This window comes from Balearica regulorum, chromosome 1 (genome assembly GCF_011004875.1).
Source record: "Balearica regulorum gibbericeps isolate bBalReg1 chromosome 1, bBalReg1.pri, whole genome shotgun sequence".
In the NCBI taxonomy this organism is placed as follows: Eukaryota; Metazoa; Chordata; class Aves; order Gruiformes; family Gruidae; genus Balearica; species Balearica regulorum.
The window spans coordinates 493,506-515,924 of record NC_046184.1 but is presented as its reverse complement, the minus strand read 5'-3'; the positions used below and the strand labels follow the sequence as shown (position 1 = coordinate 515,924).

General features: G+C 51.2%; 1 protein-coding gene across 3 annotated transcripts in view; it reads right to left on the bottom strand.

Annotated features, from left to right (window-relative positions):
- The window catches only part of SHANK3 (SH3 and multiple ankyrin repeat domains 3), a 382,463-nt gene that overhangs the window by 85,217 nt on the left and 274,827 nt on the right, over nt 1-22,419 (bottom strand). For all 3 annotated transcript variants that reach the window (XM_075742957.1, XM_075742888.1, XM_075742921.1), the window contains exon 16: nt 6,121-6,203. In XM_075742957.1, coding sequence (XP_075599072.1) covers nt 6,121-6,203 — 83 coding nt within the window. The remainder of the gene's footprint in view (nt 1-6,120; nt 6,204-22,419) is intronic.

Here is a 22,419-nt window from a genome sequence, read left to right as displayed (position 1 = left end):
CAAAAGCCAGCTTGGGACCAGACCCTCCAAAACACCGTTTCCAGATCAGAGCCCGCGGGAAAGCTTTAGGACAGAAGTATGTAATTCAGTGACAATTCATCTGCAAGTGCCTACCCAGGAAGGAAATAAAATCGAAGGATGCTCTCTTATCCAACTGGCAAGGGCAAAACTAATTCAAAAGGTTTGGAATTAAATTACAGAAATTCTCGCTGGTAATGAGGTAAAATTTCCTAACAAAGAGGTCTACTGTTCATTGCAAAAGCTCATGACTTTAAATCTTGGGAGGTATAATTCGTACCTCTCAAGGAACTATCACGTTAACACTGCAGCTTTGGTTGTGCAATTCAATCACGGCGGCCATTTCCTGATCTTAGAAACGCTCAGTCCGGGCTGTCTCACACCAGGGATGCCAGCTGCGCCCTGCAGGACACAGGTGACCAGGGAGCCCCGGGGTGGCTTTGAAAAGCCCCTCAGCACCAGAGGTCTGAGGGCAGAGGCCCTGCAGCACCCCAATCCTGCCCTTTGGCACAGGGCACTGAGCCCCCAGATGCCAAGGGAAAGGTCCCTGAGAGGGATCACTCTGCCTCCACCATGTCGCTGGCAAGATGGCACCAGTGCTGGCACACAGCAGCATCCTGAAGGGACACCCATGGCACAAAGCTGGTTCAGTGGCACCTTCCATGGCCAGAAGCGTGCCCAGACCTGAGAGCTCTTGTCTCTTCCCTGGGCTGCCCAGAGAAGCTGTGGCTGCCCCTGGCTCCCTGGCAGTGTCCAAGGCCAGGTTGGATGGGGCTTTGGGCAACCTGGGCTAGTGGAGGGTGTCCCTGCCCATGGCAGGGGTGGGACTGGATGGGCTGGGAGGTCCCTGCCCACCCAAACCAATCTGGGATTCTATGATCTCCACAAGGAATTGCTCCTCAGGACCTGATACAGTAAACCCCAGCCCCGATTTTGACTGTTGCAGCATCACAGTTGATCGCACTTCAAGAAGCAGGCTTCCGGGGACCCCCAGCAGCCCAGAGGCAAACTGCACCTTGGGGGCATCAAACACAGCAAACCCAGCTGGTCCAGGGAGGAGATTATCCTGCTGTATCTAGTGCTGGTGAGGTCTCACCTCGAATACTGTGTTCAGTGCTGGGCCCCACCATTTAAGAAGGATGCTAAGGTCTTCAAATGCATCCAGAGGAGGGCAACAGTTGGTGACAGGGCTGGAGGGCATGTCCTGTGAGGCGTGAGTGAGAACTCTGGGTTTGTCTGGTTTGGAGAGAAGGAGGCTGAGAGGTGACTCACTGCTCTCTGCAGCTTCCTGAGGAGGGGACATGAGAGGCAGGTGCTGAGCTCTTCTCCCTGGGATTCCGGGACGGGAGCAGCAGGAACCTGCCTGCGGCTGGGTGGTCAACAGAGAACAGGTACTAATGGAGTATGTGTACCTGGGGGCAGGGAGAAAAGGGGTGTACAGCAGTTATTTCAAATCAGCTCCAGAGTTTTTAAATTTCTAAGGCTACTATAAAAGGTGTGTCGTAAGTGGCATTTGCCATACGTAGACTCTACTGGGCCTTGTTTCTACTTTTCCATTAGGTCTCCACAATGAAGACACCACCTGTAACAACACAGATGACAGACTTGTGTTTGACATGCTCTGTCTGAACATCTCCAGCCCCAATTTCTGTCCATCCTGAGGGTCACAAAGTGTCACAGCACTCCTCTGCACAAGTTCTGAAAACCACCAGTGAGCTCTTCCATTTCCACGAGACATTATGATTGCATCCCAAAACTTGCTGCGGGGCTTTAGGACAACCTCCCCTCTGCCCCAGACCAACAGCAAGGTCCTCAAGCTCGGACCGTGCTTCCCTCACCGTAGCCCTCCTCATGTCCGCAGGACTGTGCAGGGCAGGAGCTGCGGCTCTCAGACCCCTGTCAGGTCAAGGAGACCCAGCACCAGGCACTTCACAGCACCAGAACGCAGCTGGCACAGGCTTCTGAGCCGGAGGTCTTCACCCCATGTGCTAGACAGGAAACAAAACTACAGCTCCCTCAAATGATCCACTGATTGCTACTGCTCCAGGCATGCTCTGCACTTGGATCACTGAATTCACCAAAGGCGATTTGTCTCAGTGACCGCAATACCAGTTGCTCTGGCTGGTCTTTACACAGAGATGCAAATGCAAACATCTGATGCTGAACATCAAACTTTAACCTTCCTGCATGGAAAATGCTGCAAAAACCAAGTGGGAGTTTGTGAAGTGAGCAGACGACGTCCATGCAGAGATCCTCCCTGGCCTGAGCCCTGAGCTCTCTGCGCTTTCCCCTGCAGAGCCCGCGCAGCCAGAAGTCGCTCTTGGCCGTGGGACCGAGTCACTGGCCAAGGGCACCAATGTGCCGCTGGAGGAGAACTGGGCCTGCCATGCCGAGCTCACCATGGCCAGACGCAGGCAAAGGGTGGTGGTGATGGTGGCATGGGTGTTCAGATGCAGGACTGGAAGCTGCGTAATCACAGTGACCAGTTTTCCCATGATGCTGAAGATAACAAGAATGCTCCAGGGAGTGCTCCAGAGCGACCATGGGGCTGGGGACAGCACTGGCTCCCCTGGGGCCCTGCTGCAGCCCAGCCCGGAGGGACGGGGCTGGGGTACAGACCGACCATCCCCATCAGCGAGTCCCATGGGTTGGCACTTTGGTCATGAGCTGTGATCTCCTGGTTTTACAAGTGTTCCTCAAGGGTCTGGCTCCAATGCAAGGACCGACATCGGACACAGGAGGGGCACTGAGGGGCAGGGAGGCCATGGCAGGCAGATAAACACCATGAGAGCCTGGGGAGGCCATGGCGGGCAGATGAACACCGGGAGGGCCTGGGGCTGGGGGAGGCCACGGTGCCAGGGCAGGCAGAGTGACAAGGGCACTTGCTCCAGGGAGCAGCGAGAATTGGGAGGTGTGAGGAGCTGGGCAGAAACCTGGAAAGCAGGTCTGCATTCTGCATCAAGGCAGGTGTGCCTGGAAAAGCAGGTGAAGTGCTTGCTTGGCTGGAGAACAGGGATTGGGTGAGGGGAATAAAAAATTGACAACGATTTGGAAAGAAGCAGGAGCAAACCAAGTCCCACAGTGGATCAGCACAGCATCGTCCCCCCAAAAGTCTACGGGATCAGCTCCTTCGGGAGATACACAACTCATAGGAAGCAATCAAATCATCTCGGGTAACTTCATGAATAACCTGCCCTGCTGGTGGCTTCTCCCCAAACTAAGTAGACAAAAGAAAGGTCGCACCCTGAAGTGAGGACGTAGAGCCATTTCCTTTTCTTTTTCCACACATCATTTGTATTATCAGCAATATCCTTGCCATTCATATTATCTACTCCTTTCTTAGAGAGTAAACTCCCAGTCAGGGACTGCGTGTCCCTCTACCGCTTCCACAGAACCCACCATAACCAGATGCCAATGAGCGTTAACTGGCCCAGGAACAATATTCCTCTGCCCAGGAAACTTGGGATTTGCTGAGACCATGTGAGGTGCAGTCACTGTATCAGCTCTAACAACCACTATTTACAGGGATGGCCCCAGGGAAGTATGTATGAATATTTTATGAATCATATTACTAAATAGATAGTGCCTGGTCTGTGGTCAGGTTAGCCAGGAAGAGGGAGGCTGATCCACTCCAGGCACAGAAGACTGGTTGAGTTCCAGATATTACAAGCCAAGAAATACCATTTTTCAGCATTTGAGCACAGGTCTATCATTTGTGTGTGTGAAAGGCAGGGGTGGTCCCTCTGGGCCAAGAAATTAAGTGAATGCACCTGCTCACCACCTTCCGTCACAGCACTGAGTGAAGGGGCTGCTACCCCCCGCCCCCCAATCCGCTCCAAAGGATTCTCCAAGGCAATGGCTGCAGGCAAGTCCCAGGTCTGAAAGCTGCAGCTTGTCTCCTGTGGGGACCGGGATAAAATAATCTTTGCCCAAACGCTCAGTGGGTGTGACTGGGACATCACCTCCTCCCAGTACTGGGCAGAGGTGGAGATGGGACGTGCTGGGAAGGACTGGCTCCCCAGCGTGGTGCAGAGCGTGCTCTGCTGGGGGTGCAGCCGATGGGGGAGCTCACACGGACGGGCAAATTTGGGCTTGGGAAGGAATCAGCCCTCAGCAAGACTGGTAGAAGCCATGCAAGATTCTCGCCATCCTCTGCAGCACAAAGTGCAGTTTCCTTTGAGGATCATCCAGCTGAGTCTCACTTAATAACCAGCTCCCTCCCTCTGCAGGGACTTTGCTGATGCTCTGGTTCCTCCTGTTTTCAGACCCCTTCCCTGGTTCACCCCACGAGGCCTGAAGCGCTTTGCACAGAGTATCTAAATGAAGCGTGAGTGGTGGTGACACCAACAGGGCCAAGACAGAGAGTCCCAGCGTTCTTTCCAGCTTAAACCCCACAAAGCAGCACGAAGCACCAGGCTGAGTGGCTGGGAAATACGGGGGTGACTCAGAACCACCACAGCCACCTCTCTGTCAAGAGGATGCTGCTCCCCAAGGGGCTTCAGCAGACTCCCCAGCACCCCTGTCCCAGATGGCAGCACGACAGACCATGCCGCCCTGCGGGGGCTTCCGAGCCCCGACCCTCTGCAGCCACGCGTTGCTCAGTGCCCCCTGCAGCAACACCGGGCTGCGAATCTGTAAGCCGGACCCAAGTCCCACACAGCCTCACACCCACTGTTTAATCCGCTCCAAGTCCTCTCCTTTCAGCCCCAGCAGACAAAGGAAAATATAGAGCCTACAAATGTTAGGAGGGCAAATAAGAAAAAAGAAAGAAAAAAGGAAACAGGACAAAATTTATCCCATTTTTCCTAACACAATAGCTGCAAGTCTGATCCTGCAAAAAATGGATGCCATTTTGAGCCCTGAAGTTTCACTTCACGTTACACAGACTGATGTGAGCAGCACACAGACAGACATGTATGTCACATATATAGGGAAGGGGAGAGAGAGGGAAGAGACAGCAACCATATTCCGACAGGAACGCAAACACACCCACCAGCACACAGAGCCCTTTCGCCATACGGACAGAACAAAGACAATTCAGGAATCCCCACAGAAAATCACACCCAAGATTAAAGCCCAAATCACAACGATCTTCAGGCACACCGAGGTCCAGGAAAGGAGCAGCACTACCAAGCAAGCTGGCAGCCCCTGGTTTAAGCTTTCCCTCGTGCATCCTGCACCCTACATGCAAGGAAGCGGTGGAAGCATGCACTGCTGTGCCTCTGCTTTCAGCAGCTGCATTGCCGAGACCCCTTCGCCTCTCCCCAGCCTGCAGTCTGGAACTGCTGGAGAGAGGACCCTCCAGCCGGAGGTGGACCTGCCTCCTGAGCACGGGGCTGAAGCCTGTTTCCTATGTGAATATGAGCACCTTTGCTACCAGTCCCCAAGGGACTCCCTTTTTTTGTAGCAAAAAGATCAGTTTGTGGCAAGAGGAGCCACAGTAACAACCCGGTCCAAGGTACCGGCTGCACGAGTGCGGGTGCTCCAGCGCTGCGCAGGGGACACGAGCCCCAGGCACGAGCAGAGGCTGCCTGGCAGCGCAGGGTTGAAGGTATGGTGGCAGCTGCAGGACAGACGTCTACCAGTTTGTCCTCATGCTGGGGCTGAACCCCAGCACAACCAGGGCTCCTGGGAGAAGCACCTCCAACTCTACAGTCAAAGTATAGTGAAATACTCAAGTATTTAAAAAAAAAAAAAAAAAAAAAAAAAGCCACAGAGGACACAGGCCCTGCCTCACAGGGCTTACACCTGCACCTGAAACAGAGCACATGCACTTTACACGCCTGCTAAATAGGCAGAAGCGAAAACTCCTACAAATGCAAAGCTACAAATACCAGCATCTGTACCGGAGAAACACCCCAGAACGTGGAAGAGATGCACATTTGCCACGAATGGCATTTTCTGTACAATGCACATAACCAGAGAGAAGCTGCGCTCACGCTGCCTAGCCATCGGAGAAGAGTCCCCCAAGAGACCCCGATGTGCAGGGGCTGGCGGACTGCTCGGGGCAGCCAGGGAGACGGGGTCCTGAGCACCAGCCAAAGTGAGGAGAAGGAGCTTTCCCTCCCAGCCCCAGCACCGAGCGAAAGAAGCAGCCCTTACCTTTGGCCCCTCGCAACACAAACCCGAATCCCTCATGCTCCCTCTTCTGCAGCACGGCCGTCTTCTCCTCAATGATGTAGTCACTGGGCAGGAAAGAGCACAAGAGAATGATGCTAGGGTTAGATTTCAGCACCATGCTGCCAGGCGGAGGTGGCCTTTGTGCCTGTGACAAGGAGACCTCTTCTCATCGACCGTTTCATCTCAGCAAGGAGTTGGGCACAATCTGCTTCCCTCCCTCCCTTGCCCAAAGTCAGAACAAAAAGACGAAAGCTACTTTCCCTCAACGTGTAGGTGGAGGAGAGCCCCGGCTGCCTGGATCACCCTTCTGCCCACCGGTCCCCTTCTCAGTCACCTGCATACGCATGCAGGGAGCTTACTGATCCCACTTTGGGCTTCCCTTTAGATGATGCCCTTAGCATATAACTGACGAGCGGAGCGCCTGAGCAGAGGAGGTGCGGGGGGAGGCAGCCAGCCAGCCATCAGGGAAGCAGCTCTCTCAGACTTTCCGCTTGCCTCTCGTATGAAAAAATTAGACGCTTGTCAAAAGGAGAGGTGCCTCTTTGGTAAGTTCCCCAGGAGGGAGAACAGCAGAGTTTATATCCTCATCCCGGCGCTCTGATCTTCTCTTAAAATCCCCCCTCCGCGTTGCTAAGTAACGGTCTGTCATTAGCAGAGGGGGGATGCATTGCATTGTCCTAGTTTAACAAAGCTGCTCTCCCTGCCCTCCGCGGCGGCCAGACGAGAAGAACGGGGAAAATCCAGCGGTGGAGAGAGATGAACGGACGCGCAGCTCCGCGCGGACCCCGGCCGCCGGCGACCCTTCCAACACAGCACCTCTATGCGTGCCGGGAGGGGCGGGGGGCGCGCGGGGAGGGGAGACGGGAGAGGGATTCTCTCAGCAAACGGGAGCTTAAATGCAGCCCTGCAAATCCCTCCCAGCAGAGCCGCATGTCTGACATCAGAGTGGAATTAATCAGGGACCTCGGTCCCTCTCGGCAGCGCGGGGAAGGAGCCTTGCCCACCCAGCCAAAACCGAGGGAGGCAGAGGGAGCGATGGCGCGGGCCTGTTGCCAGACCCGGGCACGTGCAGCCAGCGGCGGGGTCTGCCCAGCGCGCGGCAGCGGGAACAAAGCCCCGCGCAGCACCGCACTGCACAGGACACGCGGCCAAGGAGCAGGTGGAGCGGCGGGCGCGCAGGCAGGCGCGCAGGCAGGCGCGCAGGCAGGCGCGCAGGCAGGAGGGAGGAGACGGCTGTAGACAGGCGCTGGCACAGAGCAGGCTGGGTTCGCACACTGCGGTATGAGGTGCCCCAACATGCGCGGTACGGCCGCTGCAGGCAGGCACACGCCCCACTGGCACACGCGTCCCACGCCGCACCACGCCGAGCCTGCCGCCTCCGGCCCCTCGCTGCAGGGAAGGGGTGGCTCAGGCTGCGCCCGTGTCCCCCCCGTCGGGACCCTGCCGAACGCAGCAGGACTGGGGAGGGGGCGGGTGTTTCTGGATGGGAGGCGATGGGCTCACAGCGCTGCTGCGTGGACTACCCACGATTTTGTGTGTAGTTCCTAGCAGCCACGGAATGACCGACAAGCCCCGGGACAGGACACACCTCTCTGCACCCTATCCGTCTGTAGCCTCATCTGCCAGGGCTGCATTTACAGGCATCACAACCCTTTTCTGGGTAGGTAGTTCTGTGATTCTGCCATTACCACAACAGTACCGAGTTCCTGGCAAGACGGATAGAAACACTCCTTTGTTTTCCAGACCAAGGGAAGGAATCACAAAAGTCAATACATGCAACGGCTGCAGGTACCAAAAGACATACAACAGACATCATCCACGCAAACTAACGCAAGATACAAGCCTGAATTCCTTGGACTTCCCTGGCAGTTCACTTTGCACCATAATTTTGGACATGCTTAGGTGTTATCCACGAAAAAATAGGGTATCTTTGAAACCAGTGACTTCATGCCACAAAGTACCTAGACGTGGATAAACTTCAACAAAACTATCCGAACCGCTTTAAAGGAGGCGGCTGCTGTCATACAGTCATCCCTTTATGTCACATTTTCAACACATTGCCTGTCTTTGAAAAGCAGAGCTGGTTATGCATATGTTCCTCAATATGCGTGAAACTCTCCCCTCTACAACGAAATCCTCTCTTCCAAGTGTAGAGCGTCCTACTGGAAACAGATTCATAACTACCATGCCCAGAAGAGGTCATTACAGGAACATAATCCTCCAGTCCATGTCACAAGAGCCAGACAACCTCAAACCGTGATTCCTGTATCAAAGTAGCTGTGGGTGCCCCTGGCTCCCTGGCAGTGTTCAAGGCCAGGTTGGATGGGGCTTTGGGCAACCTGGGCTAGTGGAGGGTGCCACTAGCAGGCAGGGGGTGGGACTGGATGGACTTTGAGGTCCTTTCCCACCCAAACCCTTCTGGAATTCTGCGATAAGCCTTTTTTTGCGCTATGACTTACCATTTAGGAGGAAAGCTAGACCTACCACATTTCCAGCCACAGGAATATCCCCCCACATGACTTGTCAATCCCTTGTAGATGACCTGTGCCAGATCTTACTCCCATACCAAGAGCAAATTCTGCCACCTCTACAAGAACGTGTTTGTGCGTGTGTACATGCAAGAGAGAGAGAAGGGAAACAAAGGTTTACGTAGAAAACCATGATTTCTGTTTACCTGGGGTGGGCTGAAGTGCCCAATTAGTCCTGCTGTGATTGCTTTGTTAGTGAGAAAGTGAGGAATCCATGACGAAAGAAAATTCTGGACCGCTGGTTCTTCCCATAGGACCTCTGTGGTTGTTTCATCCACATGATAAACTGAAGAAACTCTTGACAAAACTGCTTGTACTCTGTATAAGTACAATTTCACCCAGCCTCCCCCACCAATCCTCATCTGCCAAGATTTCCTGCAATAATGTAAGCCTTTAAATAAGTTCAGCCTGCTGCTGCTCTTACCCAAAGTTATTCTCTACAAAGAATATTTGATTCTTTCCGCCACCTCTGAATTATTCCTCCTCCTACAAGTAAACTGGCAAGTACCACCTTAAATCAAAAACCTAAACTTGTCAGAAACAACAGGAAAACTTCCCAACACACTTTCTGTCCCTGAACACTCCAAAAATACGAATGTAGAGATACCTGTGGGATTTTTAGGAACGCTGGACATTTATTTTTTTTAGCTCATTCTCTTCCATTGTGCCGTCCACAGAGGGATTTATGGAGTTACCCTTGCAAGTTTAAGTCCCTCCAGAACCTGCAAACACTCTGCCTGTTGCCATCTGGCTCTGCAGGCACCTAAAAATCCTCAGCTTCGTAACTGAGTACAGCGAGATCCATTGGACACCTTCACGTTTGGATACAACCACACCATTTGGTTCTATAGATAGATGTATGTGAAAAGTGAAATAAAAAGTCCCTACATTTTTGTGAACTAGAGTTGTGGGGGAGTAGAGAGACACCCGAGGTGCCACTGATGGGCACTGCTGGAGCTCCGAGGGCTGGAAAATGCAATAAAAAACAGCCTGGGGAAAGAGATGAAGCAGTGTAATCAAAGACTTGTGATAGTGTCATACCGAAAAAATAACCTGAATTACTCATTTTTTTTTATTTTTGTCTAAATAAAAATAGGAACTTTCAAAAAATAAGATGTAGTAGGGAGTTATTTTAAGGTATAAGAGAAAGATTAAGCAAAATAATGATTTAATACTCTCATGACATAAATGTTTAAATAAATTTATGATACCCAATGGAAAACAGCACCTCAAGTTCACTGCCAGATTACCGTGCCCTACATATAACTGGTAAATGAATAAACAGACGAGCTAAAGTAACGATACAGAGGCGTCAGAGCACGGCTCCTCAAGATGACACAAGGTCTCTCAGAGCATCTCGTTTCTGCAGGGTTGAGTGTCAGACCTTCTGCTGGTTTGTCTTTTGTGGAAACCTAATTAAAGACAGTTAACGCACACGACTCTCAACTAAGGCAAAATTTTACTAACTTTGGGACTCTTTAGAGGGACAAACCTAATAGATCTGTCAAATGAACAATTAAAAAAATGGCACGGCTATGGCTGTACTAAATAGCTACAGCTGAGCTGTACTAAATACCATAACAAATACTATTTTAGCTGTACTAAATACCATAACAGCAAGGACTAGCTCTGACCCTGAAGTGAAAACCCAGCGGTTAGAAGAATTAGAGATTTCTTCAATTGTCTGGGCCTGGTGAAATTCACTGAAGGTGCCCAGGCAGCCAGTGGAATGTAGCTGGCATCTGCGGTGGGTTGTCTTTGAGAGTTTGCATGGGATGCACGACACTCCAGAAGATCTGAAAAAGGGACGATGCTCATCTTTAAAAACAGGCAGTAGAAAGATCAAAGGCAGTATAAAATGAAGCAACTCATCTTTAATTCCCAGGGAAATCCTCTAACAAACAACACAACAGTTTAATAAAACATCTAGAAGAAAAGAAGGTGATGAGTACCAGGTGGCATGGATTTGAAAGAACTGATTGTGCTAAATGAACCTAATTTCTGTTTGAACATAATAGGTCTCATGAACATGGGGAAGGCAGTTCTGTGAAATGTATCTTGATGTCAGTTAAGCATTCTGAATGCTCTCACAAGGCATTCTCATAAAAAAACCAAGGGGAACATAAACTACTGCAAGGTGAGTAAACTGCTGGTTGGACACATTTGTCACTGTTGAATGGAAGGATGTATCAAGTGGGATTTCACAGGGCTCTGTCTTGGGACAAGCTCGATGTTTGCACCAATGACTAGGATGTAACAGAGAGTAAACTCAATAAACTTGCAGAAGATCCCATCTAAGAGGGCAGCAGCACGCTGGAAGAGCAGACTTGGGTTCACGTGCTGCTATCACTGGAGAAATGGTCTGAAAAAGACCAGAGGAAAAAGGAAGAGTGCGAGGGACTACAGTCAGAGCTATGACAAGAGAAACAGAAGATGGAGGAGGCCCGGCTGGGCAGCCGGCTGGCAGGAGAGGCCACGAACACCGTCCTGGACTCATACGCGCCAGCAGCATTGTCACACTTCGGTGAAAAAAGGATGACGGACTGACTGGAGATACATGAACAGGAGTGCTGTCTGAGACCTGAAATAATCTTTCTGTCCTAGCCCGTGCTGCAGTAGCCTTGGGAGTCATCTAGTTAAACGTGGGCATATATAAAACAAGCACCTACAGCGAGCAAGTCGCTCTGGGCTCCTTTTAGACTCAATGGAGAGCTATTCAGCGAAGTCAATGGAGCTGTGATTCATCCCATGCTGAAATGGCCGCCTACATTTGTCAAATGAATGGCACCCCTGGCTCCACTGACTGCACACATCTGTATCGACTCCCAGGGTGAGCCAGGGCGAAGAGCTCAGACACCTACATGGCAGACACCTACAACGAAGTGACGTGAATCACATTACTAAAGTTAGATAACACTCCAGTTGCCCAGGTCTTAGCACCACACTTCCAGAAGGATGTGGGTCAAGAGGAGAGTCCCAAGGAGGACACCTGGCAGATAAGAGGCCCAGGAGGAAAGACCTGGTTTGTTTGTGTAGAGTCCTGCACCTGGGAGGGAATAACCCCAGCACCAGGACAGGTTGGGGGTTGACCTGCTGGGAAGCAGCACTGCGGAGAAGGACCTGGGAGTCCTGGTGGACAACAAGCTCTCCATGACCAGCAGCGTGCCCGCGTGGCCAAGAAGGCCAACGGTGTCCTGGGGTGCATTAAGAGCAGCGTGGCCAGCAGGTCGAGGGACGTTCTCCTCCCCCTCTGCCCTGCCCTGCTGAGGCCACACCTGGAGTTCTGTGTCCAGGGCTGGGCTCCCCAGTTCCAGACAGACTGGGAACTACTGGGGAGAGTCCAGCCGAGGGCTGCGAGGATGAGGAGGAGACTGGAGCATCTCTCCTATGAGGAAAGGCTGAGAGACCTGGGGCTGCTTAGTCTGGAGAAGAGAAGGCTGAGAGGGGATCTCATCAACGCTTATCAATATCTAAAGGGTGGGGGTCAGCAGGATGGGGCCAGACTCTTCTCAGTGGTGCCCAGCGACAGGACGAGGGGCAACGGGCACAAACTGGAACACGGGAAGTTCCACCTCAACATGAGGAAAAACTTCTTCCCTCTGCGGGTGACCGAGCCCTGGGACAGGCTGCCCAGAGAGGTTGTGGAGTCTCCTTCTCTGGAGAGATTCCAAACCCGCCTGGACGCCATCCTGTGCGACCTGCTCTGGGTGATCCTGCTTTGGCAGGGGGTTGAACGAGATGATCTCCAGAGGTCCTTTGCAACTCCCACCAGTCTGTGATTCTGTGATTGGTTTGGTTGTTCCTATGAGAAAATGCTTAAAAGGTATTGCACAACTTCTCAGTAGTGATATTGCTGAAGCACAGGAACGGGCGGGGGGGGGGGGGTGTGATGATGGAAGGCCACTCACTGGGAACTTTCAGATAAAACTCTCACTAGAAAAATTTAAGTTCAGCTGAAGCTGGTGTTGGTGGAGGGATGGACCATTTCAGGCCTCTCCCAGTAGAAACCTCAATCATACTGTGGTGTTCCACAGTCACGGCCAGGCAGTGCGAGGAGTTTAATTCTGCTCAGCTACCTCGTGCAGAAGCCATCTCGCACAACAGAAGGATGATTTTCAGTAACAGTAAACAAGTGGGGCACAGACCATGCTCTGGCCCCAAAAGCATGTGGTACAGCCTGAGTCTTTATGGACAAACTTCCTTCTCTCCATGTCAAAAATCAAAGCCATAACTCAGGGTAGCTCTTTCCAACCTAGAGACTGCGTCTGGATAGGGCTGGCCTTGCGCTATGCCTGGGCTTGTCCAGGAGACTGCAAGTTGGCCCAGATCAAATCTATCCCATGGAGCAAGCTAGCAATGAAACAGCACGGCCGATGATGATATGGCACGCATGCCTCCTTCCTGCCCCTATCTCACGGCACAGAGCAGATGAAGCTTTAGGGAGAGAGATCACAGGTCACCCTTGGATTTATATACCAAACAGTTAAGCTTCTAGCAGAAATCGACAGTGAAGAGGCATGTCCCCGAGGTTTGGGATCAGCTGGGCACATGGCTATTGAACGGGTTGCTGGGCACAGCGTCCCTCGCAGTGATGGAGCCTGGAGAGACCTACCCGACCCGAGCAGGCTCAGAGGCTGCTGTCACACAGTCCTGCTCTTCTGCAGCGTGGACACTAGCCAAAGCACAACACAGCTGTATTTCTTGGCTCTACTTGGATACGAGAGAAGAAGAGTGACCACAGCGGGTCAGATCTGGTGTCTCCAACATTTATGGACAGCAGCAGCCTGGAGAGAGGGAAGGAGCAGCTCTGGGGTGACTGCTGCTGTCCCAGGAGAGCTCCCAGCCCAGAGCCTGGCAGCCAGGGTCCCCAGCAACAACACCAGAAGTGAAACTGGGAAAAGCCCTATCCTGAATGGAAAAATGAACTGTTACATCTCCTCTGTAGATCAGGAAATCCCTGGGAACCCAGGCGACAGTGGTGCCTCTGTATGGAAAGCAAAGGACAGCAGGAAACGGCGAGGGGGCTAGAAAGGAGCCTATTTATGCTCCTAACTGATCCTGAAGCACTGATTACCATCAGTAAGATTTTCTCTTTAATTTAGTCAGGAGGCAGTTCATCAAGGCACTGATTATGAGCTACATCAAAAGCAAACTGACAGATGAAAAGCAACTCTGACTCCAGAAGAAACCATCTTCCAGCCACGCACACCCCCCATCTGAAAGTGCAGCAAGCCCCTGGGAGGACGCGTTGTCTGAGATCACATTCCCTCCAGCACGGGTCAAACCCAGTCAGACACCAGTTACAAACCCAAAGCCAGCACTGCCCCGTCCCAGATGAAATGTGGGCTGCGAGTACCAGAGAAATTCTGAAAATCAGGTACTTCAGAAAGTGAGGAAGACCGTTAGTGAAAGGCACCAAAAAGCAGCATCTTCCCCCTTCAAACGCGGACGGTTTTCACAGAAACTTTCAGCACTGGATTCATTTCATTTAAACACAGCAAGCTAGTAACTTCTAGGGCATTAAACAAAACATTAAAATACGGCAGCTCATTAAGCGAACAAGAAGTCTAAGGAAGTCCAAGACACGCTTTGCCTGGACTCCAAACTAGCAGTGATACTGAGAAAGCTGTTAAGACCTCGTTGGGAACGCCGAAAAGCAGCCGAGGACAAGGTGCCATCACGGAGATGCACAAAAGGTAAGCCCTTGGAGTAATCAGGCTTATATTTACACTGGCAGAAGTAAACTCTTTGTCCTGGATTTTTATCCTCACTTGCCAGAAGAGGCATTGCAGCTGAAGAGGCGACGCTATCCAGCTCCTTCTCCCCGGGTATGCTCTCCACCAGACCGGCCAAACCTGGCACCCACAGTGGGGACGGACCGCAGATGAGCAAACGTGGCTCCGTCTGCAGGGAGAGGAGGTCAGGTCCGTCATTCACAGCCTCCCGTTACCACTTCTTCAGCAAACGGTGCTAAATGGGGTCTACTAAAAAAGGAGGCAAAAACAGCCTCTGATCCACGCTTAGCGCTGCCAAATTACGGATGTCACCGGTGGGAATTCTGCTCCACAGAAACAGCATTGTTCAAAGCTGACGTCGGAGCCATTTGGCTGCGCAGATGCACAGAGACGGATAAGGTAACATGCAACAGCATCTCAAATCTTAGGATGTCTCACTAGCTCACGAAATTCATGCTGCATATATTTAAAGGGGAAAATGGCCACGAACAGAGGGATGTTATGGGAGTTAGTCCCACTGCTGCCTTCAGTTGTCACATGTACTGGGAAAGGACAGGTGACACCCAAAATCTCCCTTTGCTTGAACAAAAGGAGATTAAAAAATATTATGTCTGCCTCTTGCCCAAAAGACATTCAGGAAAGAACAAAGCATATTTCTATAAATAATAAAAACGAGTCCTAAAAAATCCAAACTCTACAATGTGGATTTATTCCATCCTCGGCAAAGGAGACAGATGGAGACTGTTTAAGGGCACTGTGCTGCAGACACAGTACAAATACATGCCACAGATTGAGAAAAAACAGAAAGAAGCTGGCATGGCTAAACAGCAGGGAAATGGAGGTTATTAAAATCAAGAAATTATCCTTCATAAAGCTGAAGCCATATCCGAATGAGGAAAAAGGAAAGGATTGTGAGCTCTTGCAGGTTAAACGTAAAATCACAGTATGACAGGCGAAATATGCATCTGTGGGCCAATGTGCAAAAGACGTCAAAACCACACGAAATCGGTTTTCAAGTGCTTATGGAGCGGGAAGCCTCCCGGAGCATCTTCAGGGTCAGCTCGTCATGGTGTCAAAGCAGCACCTGGAGAGGTTAGGCCATAACAGAAACTACACGCAGTTTCTGTTTCCATGTTGCGGGGAGGTTTCCCCTTCAGACGTGCAGACACTTGTGGGCAGACAGATCCAAAACTGAACGTCTCTACACGAGGTTCTGGCACAAGGAGAGGCACAAGCCACCAGGACCAGACAGCAGACAAGTGTCTGGAGTACCTTGTGGGCGACAGAGCCGTGCCGCTCACGATGCGTAGGCTGTGGTGAGCAGCAATGTGACATCTGGGGCTGCGCACATGGCACCTGTTTTTATAGGGACACCGGGAGAGAAGGAAGGTGCTGCAGGTCCCTCTTCCTGACGCCTCCCTGGGCAAGGCTCTGAGAGCAAGCAGAGAGCCCACCAACACACGGATAAATATTACAATTGGGAAAGCTAACGTCGCATTTTAAGCGAATGCCTTGCCTCATAAACTCCAGTAACGAGTGGTGTCCCTCAAGGGTCCATACTGGGACCAATACTATTTAATATCTTCATTAACAACATAGTGGGATCGAGTGCACCCTCAGCAAGTTGCTGACGACACCGAGCTGTGTGGTGGGTCAACACGCTGGAGGGAAGGGATGCCATCCAGAGGGACCTGGACAGGCTGGAGAGGTGGGACTGTGAGAACTGCATGGAGTTCAACAAGGCCAAGGGCAAGGTCCTGCACGTGGGTCGGGGCAATCCCCAGTGTCAGTACAGACTGAGCGGAGAATGGATGGGGAGCAGCCCTGAGGAGAAGGACTCGGGGGTACTTGTGGATGAAAAATTGGACATAAGCCAGTAATGTGCACTTGCAGCCCAGAAAGCCAACCGTGTCCTGGGCTGTGTGTCCAGCAGCGTGAGCAGCAGGTCGAGGGAGGGGATTCTGCCCCTCTGCTCTGCTCTGGTGAGACCCCCCTGCAGTGCTGCGTCCAGCTCTGGGGTCCCCAGGACAAGAAGGACATGGAGCTGTTGGAGAGAGTCCAGAGGAGGCCACGGAGATGATCCCAGGGCTGGAGCACCTCTGCTATGGAAACAGGCTGAGAGAGTTGGGGTTGTTCAGCCTGGAGAAGAGAAGGCTGTGGGGAGACCTTATTGTGGCCCTGCAATACTTAAAAGGAGGTTTATAAGAAATATGGAGAAAGACTTTTAACCAAGGCCTATAGTGACAGGACAAGGGGCAATGGCCTTAAACTGAAAGAGTTTAGATTGGACATACAGAAGAAATGTTTTACGCTGAGGGTGCTGAGGCCCTGGCACAGGGTGCCCAGAGAAGCTGTGGCTGCCCCTGGCTCCCTGGCAGTGTTCAAGGCCAGGTTGGATGGGGCTTTGGGCAACCTGGGCTAGTGGAGGGTGTCCCTGCCCATGGCAGGGGGATTGGACTAGAAGATCTTTAAAGGTCCCTGCAACCCAAACCATTCTGTGATTCTGTGATAAAGCACATATGGATGCAGGTACGGGAGGTCCCTCCCCACCTCCAGCAATTCTGGGATTCTGTAGATAGTGGGGAAAACCCAACCCACAACGCTACTCTCAGCCACGTCAGGAAGTACCCTTGGTCCCCAAAACCAACCAGTGCAGAAGGGCTCGTGTCGACACCGCTCCGGCAACTTCCCTCAGAGCCCCTGCCTGCGCCCTCGCTGCCCCGGGGGTCCCTGGGAACGAACATACCACCTTTTGTTTTAAAGTGGTTTTGGTTCAAAATGCTCAAATAACCCGAGGACTGTGCAGCAGGTGATGAATCAGTGTTTCACGACAAGGTGCTAAGGGCGAGCACGGCACAGGGACAGGCAATGGTGCCTGAGGGTACAGGACCTGCTGAGATGACTCTGGAGGATCATGCCGAACTCAACAGTCTCCTCGGTAGCACCTTTAGCAAGTGCTTGCTAAATTACACATTCCCAGAACCACAAGCAGGTTTTGTTCCAGAGATGCAGCGGGCCAACACTGGCACGGAGCAAGGGGTGAACTGCCGTACAGCCAGAGGGAATGACCAATGGGGAGAAAAGCAGAGATCCAAATTATTTGACAACGTAAAACTTAACTAAAGTCTACTTAGATTTCCAAAAGCATTTGACAAGGTCTCTCATTAAAGTCTCTTGAGGAAGCTAAGAAGCCATGGGATAAAAAGGAAGGTTATTACATGTTAAATTTGCTAAAAGGTTTAAAATAAAAGTAAATGATTGGATTTCACATCAGAGGAAAGGTCAGCAGCAGTCTCATGGGGATCGGTGCCAGGACTTACGCTGCTCAACATAGCCCGAGATCACTTATGAGAGAGGAATGAAAAAGAGGTTTGTTGATAATGCTGAATTATTCAGGATAATAAAGACAGGGAAAACTGTGAGGAACTGTAGAAAGACCTTAAAATGTAAGATGAACTGTAAGGTGGAGAAAAACTGATGCACACGGGAAAAAATAATTCTCTCCTCATACATAAAAACACAGGCTCTGAGTTGACCATTACAACCAGGATTAAGAACTTGGGGATACGGTAGTGTCAGCCTGATGTCCTACAACAGCCAGGAACAATGAGCAACGACAAGTGAGTTGGACAGAGGAACGTCATACCACTGGCACAGCCAAAGTGTCCCCACATCTTAAATACTGGCGGTAACTCTGATCCTCCCATTTTGGAAAAGAATACAACAAAACTGGAAAAAAATAAAGGTGACATGGACTATCCAAAGTATGGGAAGATTTTCTGTACAAGGAAAGGTGATGCTTAGTACCACTTAACCTGGAAGAAACACAGCCGGGGAAATGGTTCTACCAAATCCCGAGTGCTACGGCAGGGCCAAGAGTGGTGGCCTGCCCACTGCCTCCTCCAGCACAAGGACTAGGCCACCCTGAATGAACCCAGGGTAAGTTTCAAAACAAACTGCATTTTTCACATGACATGGGATAAAGTTTCTTCTTGTCACAGGATATTGTGCTAAAAATTTACATGGAATCAAGGAGCGACTGGACAAACTCCTGGAAGAGCAATCCCTGAAGTACTACTGCATACAGGACACACTTTGGATGGAGAATCTCCGACCCACAAGCTGTTGGACACGGACAGAGCATGTGGGGGAAGCATCACTGTGCATATGCCCTGTTCCCATACCCTTCCCTGGTCACCCTGGACTGGTCTCAGAGAAAGGAGAGGCAGACTTCTTGCCTGAGCCAGTATGACCGCTCTTTCGAAGCGCAGCAAAAAAAAGCCCTTCTCAGCTCACAAACCTCTGCTAAAAAAAGACGCATCTGCAGTATGTGCACATCACGCTGCTCAAAGTCTTTTCTTCTCGAAAACCCACTTAAGTGTTTGAAAAGAAACGTGGCTCTAAGGACTCAAACCCATCAGACCTAAATCACTTCTGAAAGCTTGCTGGTAGAAACCGCAGGAGCAGGCGGCCGCACGGCAGACACATCTGACCTCCTCGCACAGCCGGAGTCACTCGCCGAACTCTCTGGTTGCTTCGACAGTGACTGCAGGAGTGTGCGGTTCCTGAATCACCCCACAGACAGCATCAGAGGCTGGCTGTCCTCGGCCTGTCAGGACCACCAGCGACTGGCCCGGCCACGCTGCGTGCCCCGTGCGTTTGAGGTGATTCGCGGTGATAGCTCTGTTCAGACCCTAACCGGCAACACCGGGAAAAACTTCACCCATAGAGCAAAAGATTAAGGCTCAAAAAGAGCCAAGCATCAAATCATATCTGACAGGAGGCCTGAGCCTCAGTAGCTGGAGAACAGTTAGAGCACGGTCCTTCACTGACAGCTCGTCCCCAGCCACTGGCTTTTGTCCATCTTGGTCACTGCTGCATCGTCATTGTAAGAATTAAATCAAGGAGACTCAGCGCAAGACCTCCCTGAAGAAGGTGATCTGGACTGTATTTAACTTCTCCTATTAAGCTGACTCTGTCCACTCACATCCCCATAACCATGTTCTCAGAACTGCCAAAGTGTGAGCTACCAAATGCTCTGATGGAAGTCACTTGTGTGACACTACAAGGGACCGTGGCTGTTAAGTTCTCACCGTGCCTCCTAGTTTCCTCGTTTGGCAAAACCAAACTACACCATGGACAGATCTTTTAGACCCTGTAAGAGTCAACAGTTGTTACGACATGATCCCCGTCCTGTATCCTTCTTGCTTCATCCTCTTCAATCCTTGCAAGGCTGCTGACAACTCCCTTTTCTTTCCTCATTTGGGGCAGGCAGTGGCTGCAGTCTGTCTTCCTGCAGATTGAAAGGATGAGGAATGGCGCACGCAGCGTGCGGTGACCTCCTCGCCATTCTCCCATTCTCAGAGGGCAGGAGGTCTGCCAATGAGCCGCCTGTGCGGTGGCATTGCCAGCACACAGGACTCCTGCCTAACGCAGCATCTGCATGGTGCGCAGCCCAGGGCAGCAACCCAGCCCCCAGTGCGGGGTTACCTGCGCAGGATGTGCCTTTGATCCCTGACCCACTGTCTCTTGGTGCTTTCTCATGCAGACATCTCCATTGATATTTTGATCATAACCACCCTCTGTATTTCTCTTACAAAATCTCCACCCCAGGACTCACTCGTTGTCTGGGGGTCCCGTTCCGTGACACCAGTCATGGCATTGGTTCTGCTGGCCAGCCCCATCTGCGGCGTTGGTCACGCTTGCTTTGATGAAACACTCCGTGCTGGAGGGCAGCAACTTATCCACAGTCACCACGTGTCAGGTTTTCTTGACACACACTTGTCTAACGAGCCGACCATCCTCAGGCAGCACTTTGGTCCTCTAGCGCTGGAAGCTGCTGCACTCTGCAGATAGCCTCTGGTCTTGGAGTTATCTAACGGTACTGATGGCTATGTGGCCCAAGATATGGCACTGTTTCTTCAAGGCACACCACTTTGCATTAAAGGTAAATCCAGCTCCTTGTGACAGCTGCAACACTTTCTGACATCATCCTCATGAAGCTCAAAGGTAGGTCCCAAAATCACTGAGAGCAACTGTCTTACTGTCTTTATAAGATCTCAGATTCACAGCATATTCAAAACAGTAAGAAAAGAAACTCGTGTCCCCTAAGTAGAACAGTGAATGCCATGAGAAAATATTTTTGCTGAGGCTGTGCACTATCGTCCAATTTGCTGGGCAGTTCGAACCTCGCAGCCTGCGGAAGGAGCGCCTGGGTTTCACACAGCTGCTGGGTATTCGGGTTTCCCACTCTTGCTGAAATACCGGTGCAAAAGCACATGATCTCAGAGGGCCTTGTTCTGAGGACCATGAGTGCACACCCAAACCTCACTGACCGATGCTGTAACTTGCTTGAGGGTCGCATGTCGGAACTGATTTTCAACAGCCTTCATCAGCGGAGGCATCACTTTATCCTTGCTGTTTTACAAATCGTTTTATTTTACCAGGTGTACTGCTGCAGCTCAAGATTTGACCAATTTAGCCCTAATTCTCTAAGAGCTCAATAGCAATTATTTAATTTCTCCAAGAGTACAGATGTCATGTATGCAGGATCTTATGCTGCAGCTGCTCCCTTGCTGTTCTGGCAATCCGCAGGGATGACTTGAAGTGCCAGCAGACTCCTGGCATCAGCTGGTTCATGAGATGAGTCAGAGGGGACCTTTGCAATTTCTTGGTGATGCCATGAATGGCTGTGCCCACCCTGGGGCAGCTTTGTATGTGTCAGAGTATCAAATGCCCGTGTCTGAGCGCCGATCATCAGAGTGTGTCCCTGGAGAGCACTCCCACCACCACCGCCATCAGGGGCTAGCTCTGGGGTGAGGCTTTGTCCCTGAGTGCACGCAGGCACACACTGATCTTCTCCACGACGTCTGCAGCAAGAAATACCCGTGGCATGTAGGCATGTCCAGATCAGGAGTGACTGCGACTGCAGCTGCTCCAGACTCAGCACAGGCAGTGTAGTCACTATTGATCGACACATCCTTCATGGTCTTAATCGACAGCTCCTGTCTTTGTAATAAATGACTTAGCACCTTCAGAATGAGAAAAAAACGAATGATGCTTTTTTGGTTTTATGCCTTCAGTTGTCTAGCTGAACCGCTTTCTCATGAATCAAACCAGTTGGGAGCCGCAACGCCTCTGACCCGTGATGGTCCCTCTACAAGGAGCAGCACGACTGTGCATCGCTCTGGATTACATCTTCACCTCTCACGCCGGCTTGGCTGAGAGACCGCTGACAGCTCGCGCAGACCTGGCTCGGCTTCCTGGCTCATTCTGAGGGGCAGCATCGTGCAAAGACAATTTCACAAATGTACTCCTGGGATGAAAATGACTCATCTCACAATGCGGGATGGGTCCACTTCGCAAAACCCCTCTGTGCAGTGGCCTGGGACAGGCAGAGGCCAGGCGGAACATCCTCTGGGCCATCCCCACACAGCAGCCTCCATCACTGTATCTTCTCCCTGGACTCACGTTTCCTTGTCATACTCACGATATCCGATAATTTGCACAATTCTCATTCTAATACAACGGCTGTTTCCCTTGGGTCTGACACATTTCCTCTGTAATAATTATCATTAACTTTTTACTGTAATTAAGAATAACTTTAAGTTAACGCACTCTGGGTCTCACAATATATTTTGTCATCTCTGTTTGGAACATGAACACTCAGAAACAAAACCTCTTTTTTATATCTTCTATGCTAGTAATTTAACATTCAGTGCTTATAGTGGGTTTCCAACCAGCAAAGACATCGTGTGAAAAACAATTAATTCCTTAAGCCGCCTCCCGTGTTTATCAGCTACTTCTGCTGCCATTAGTGGCAAAGACACCTATTCCACTGACACAGCTAGAAGGGTGTTAGCGAAACTCTGTTTGCACAACCCCAATGCTGCTAACATTCAACACGGGCGCTCCTTTGCTCCAGGTCCAGCTCGATGCGGAGAACCTCTCAACCTGACAGAGCGATGCGGATGCGACTGTCACCGTCTGCACGAGCCACTTTTCCGAACGTTACTGAA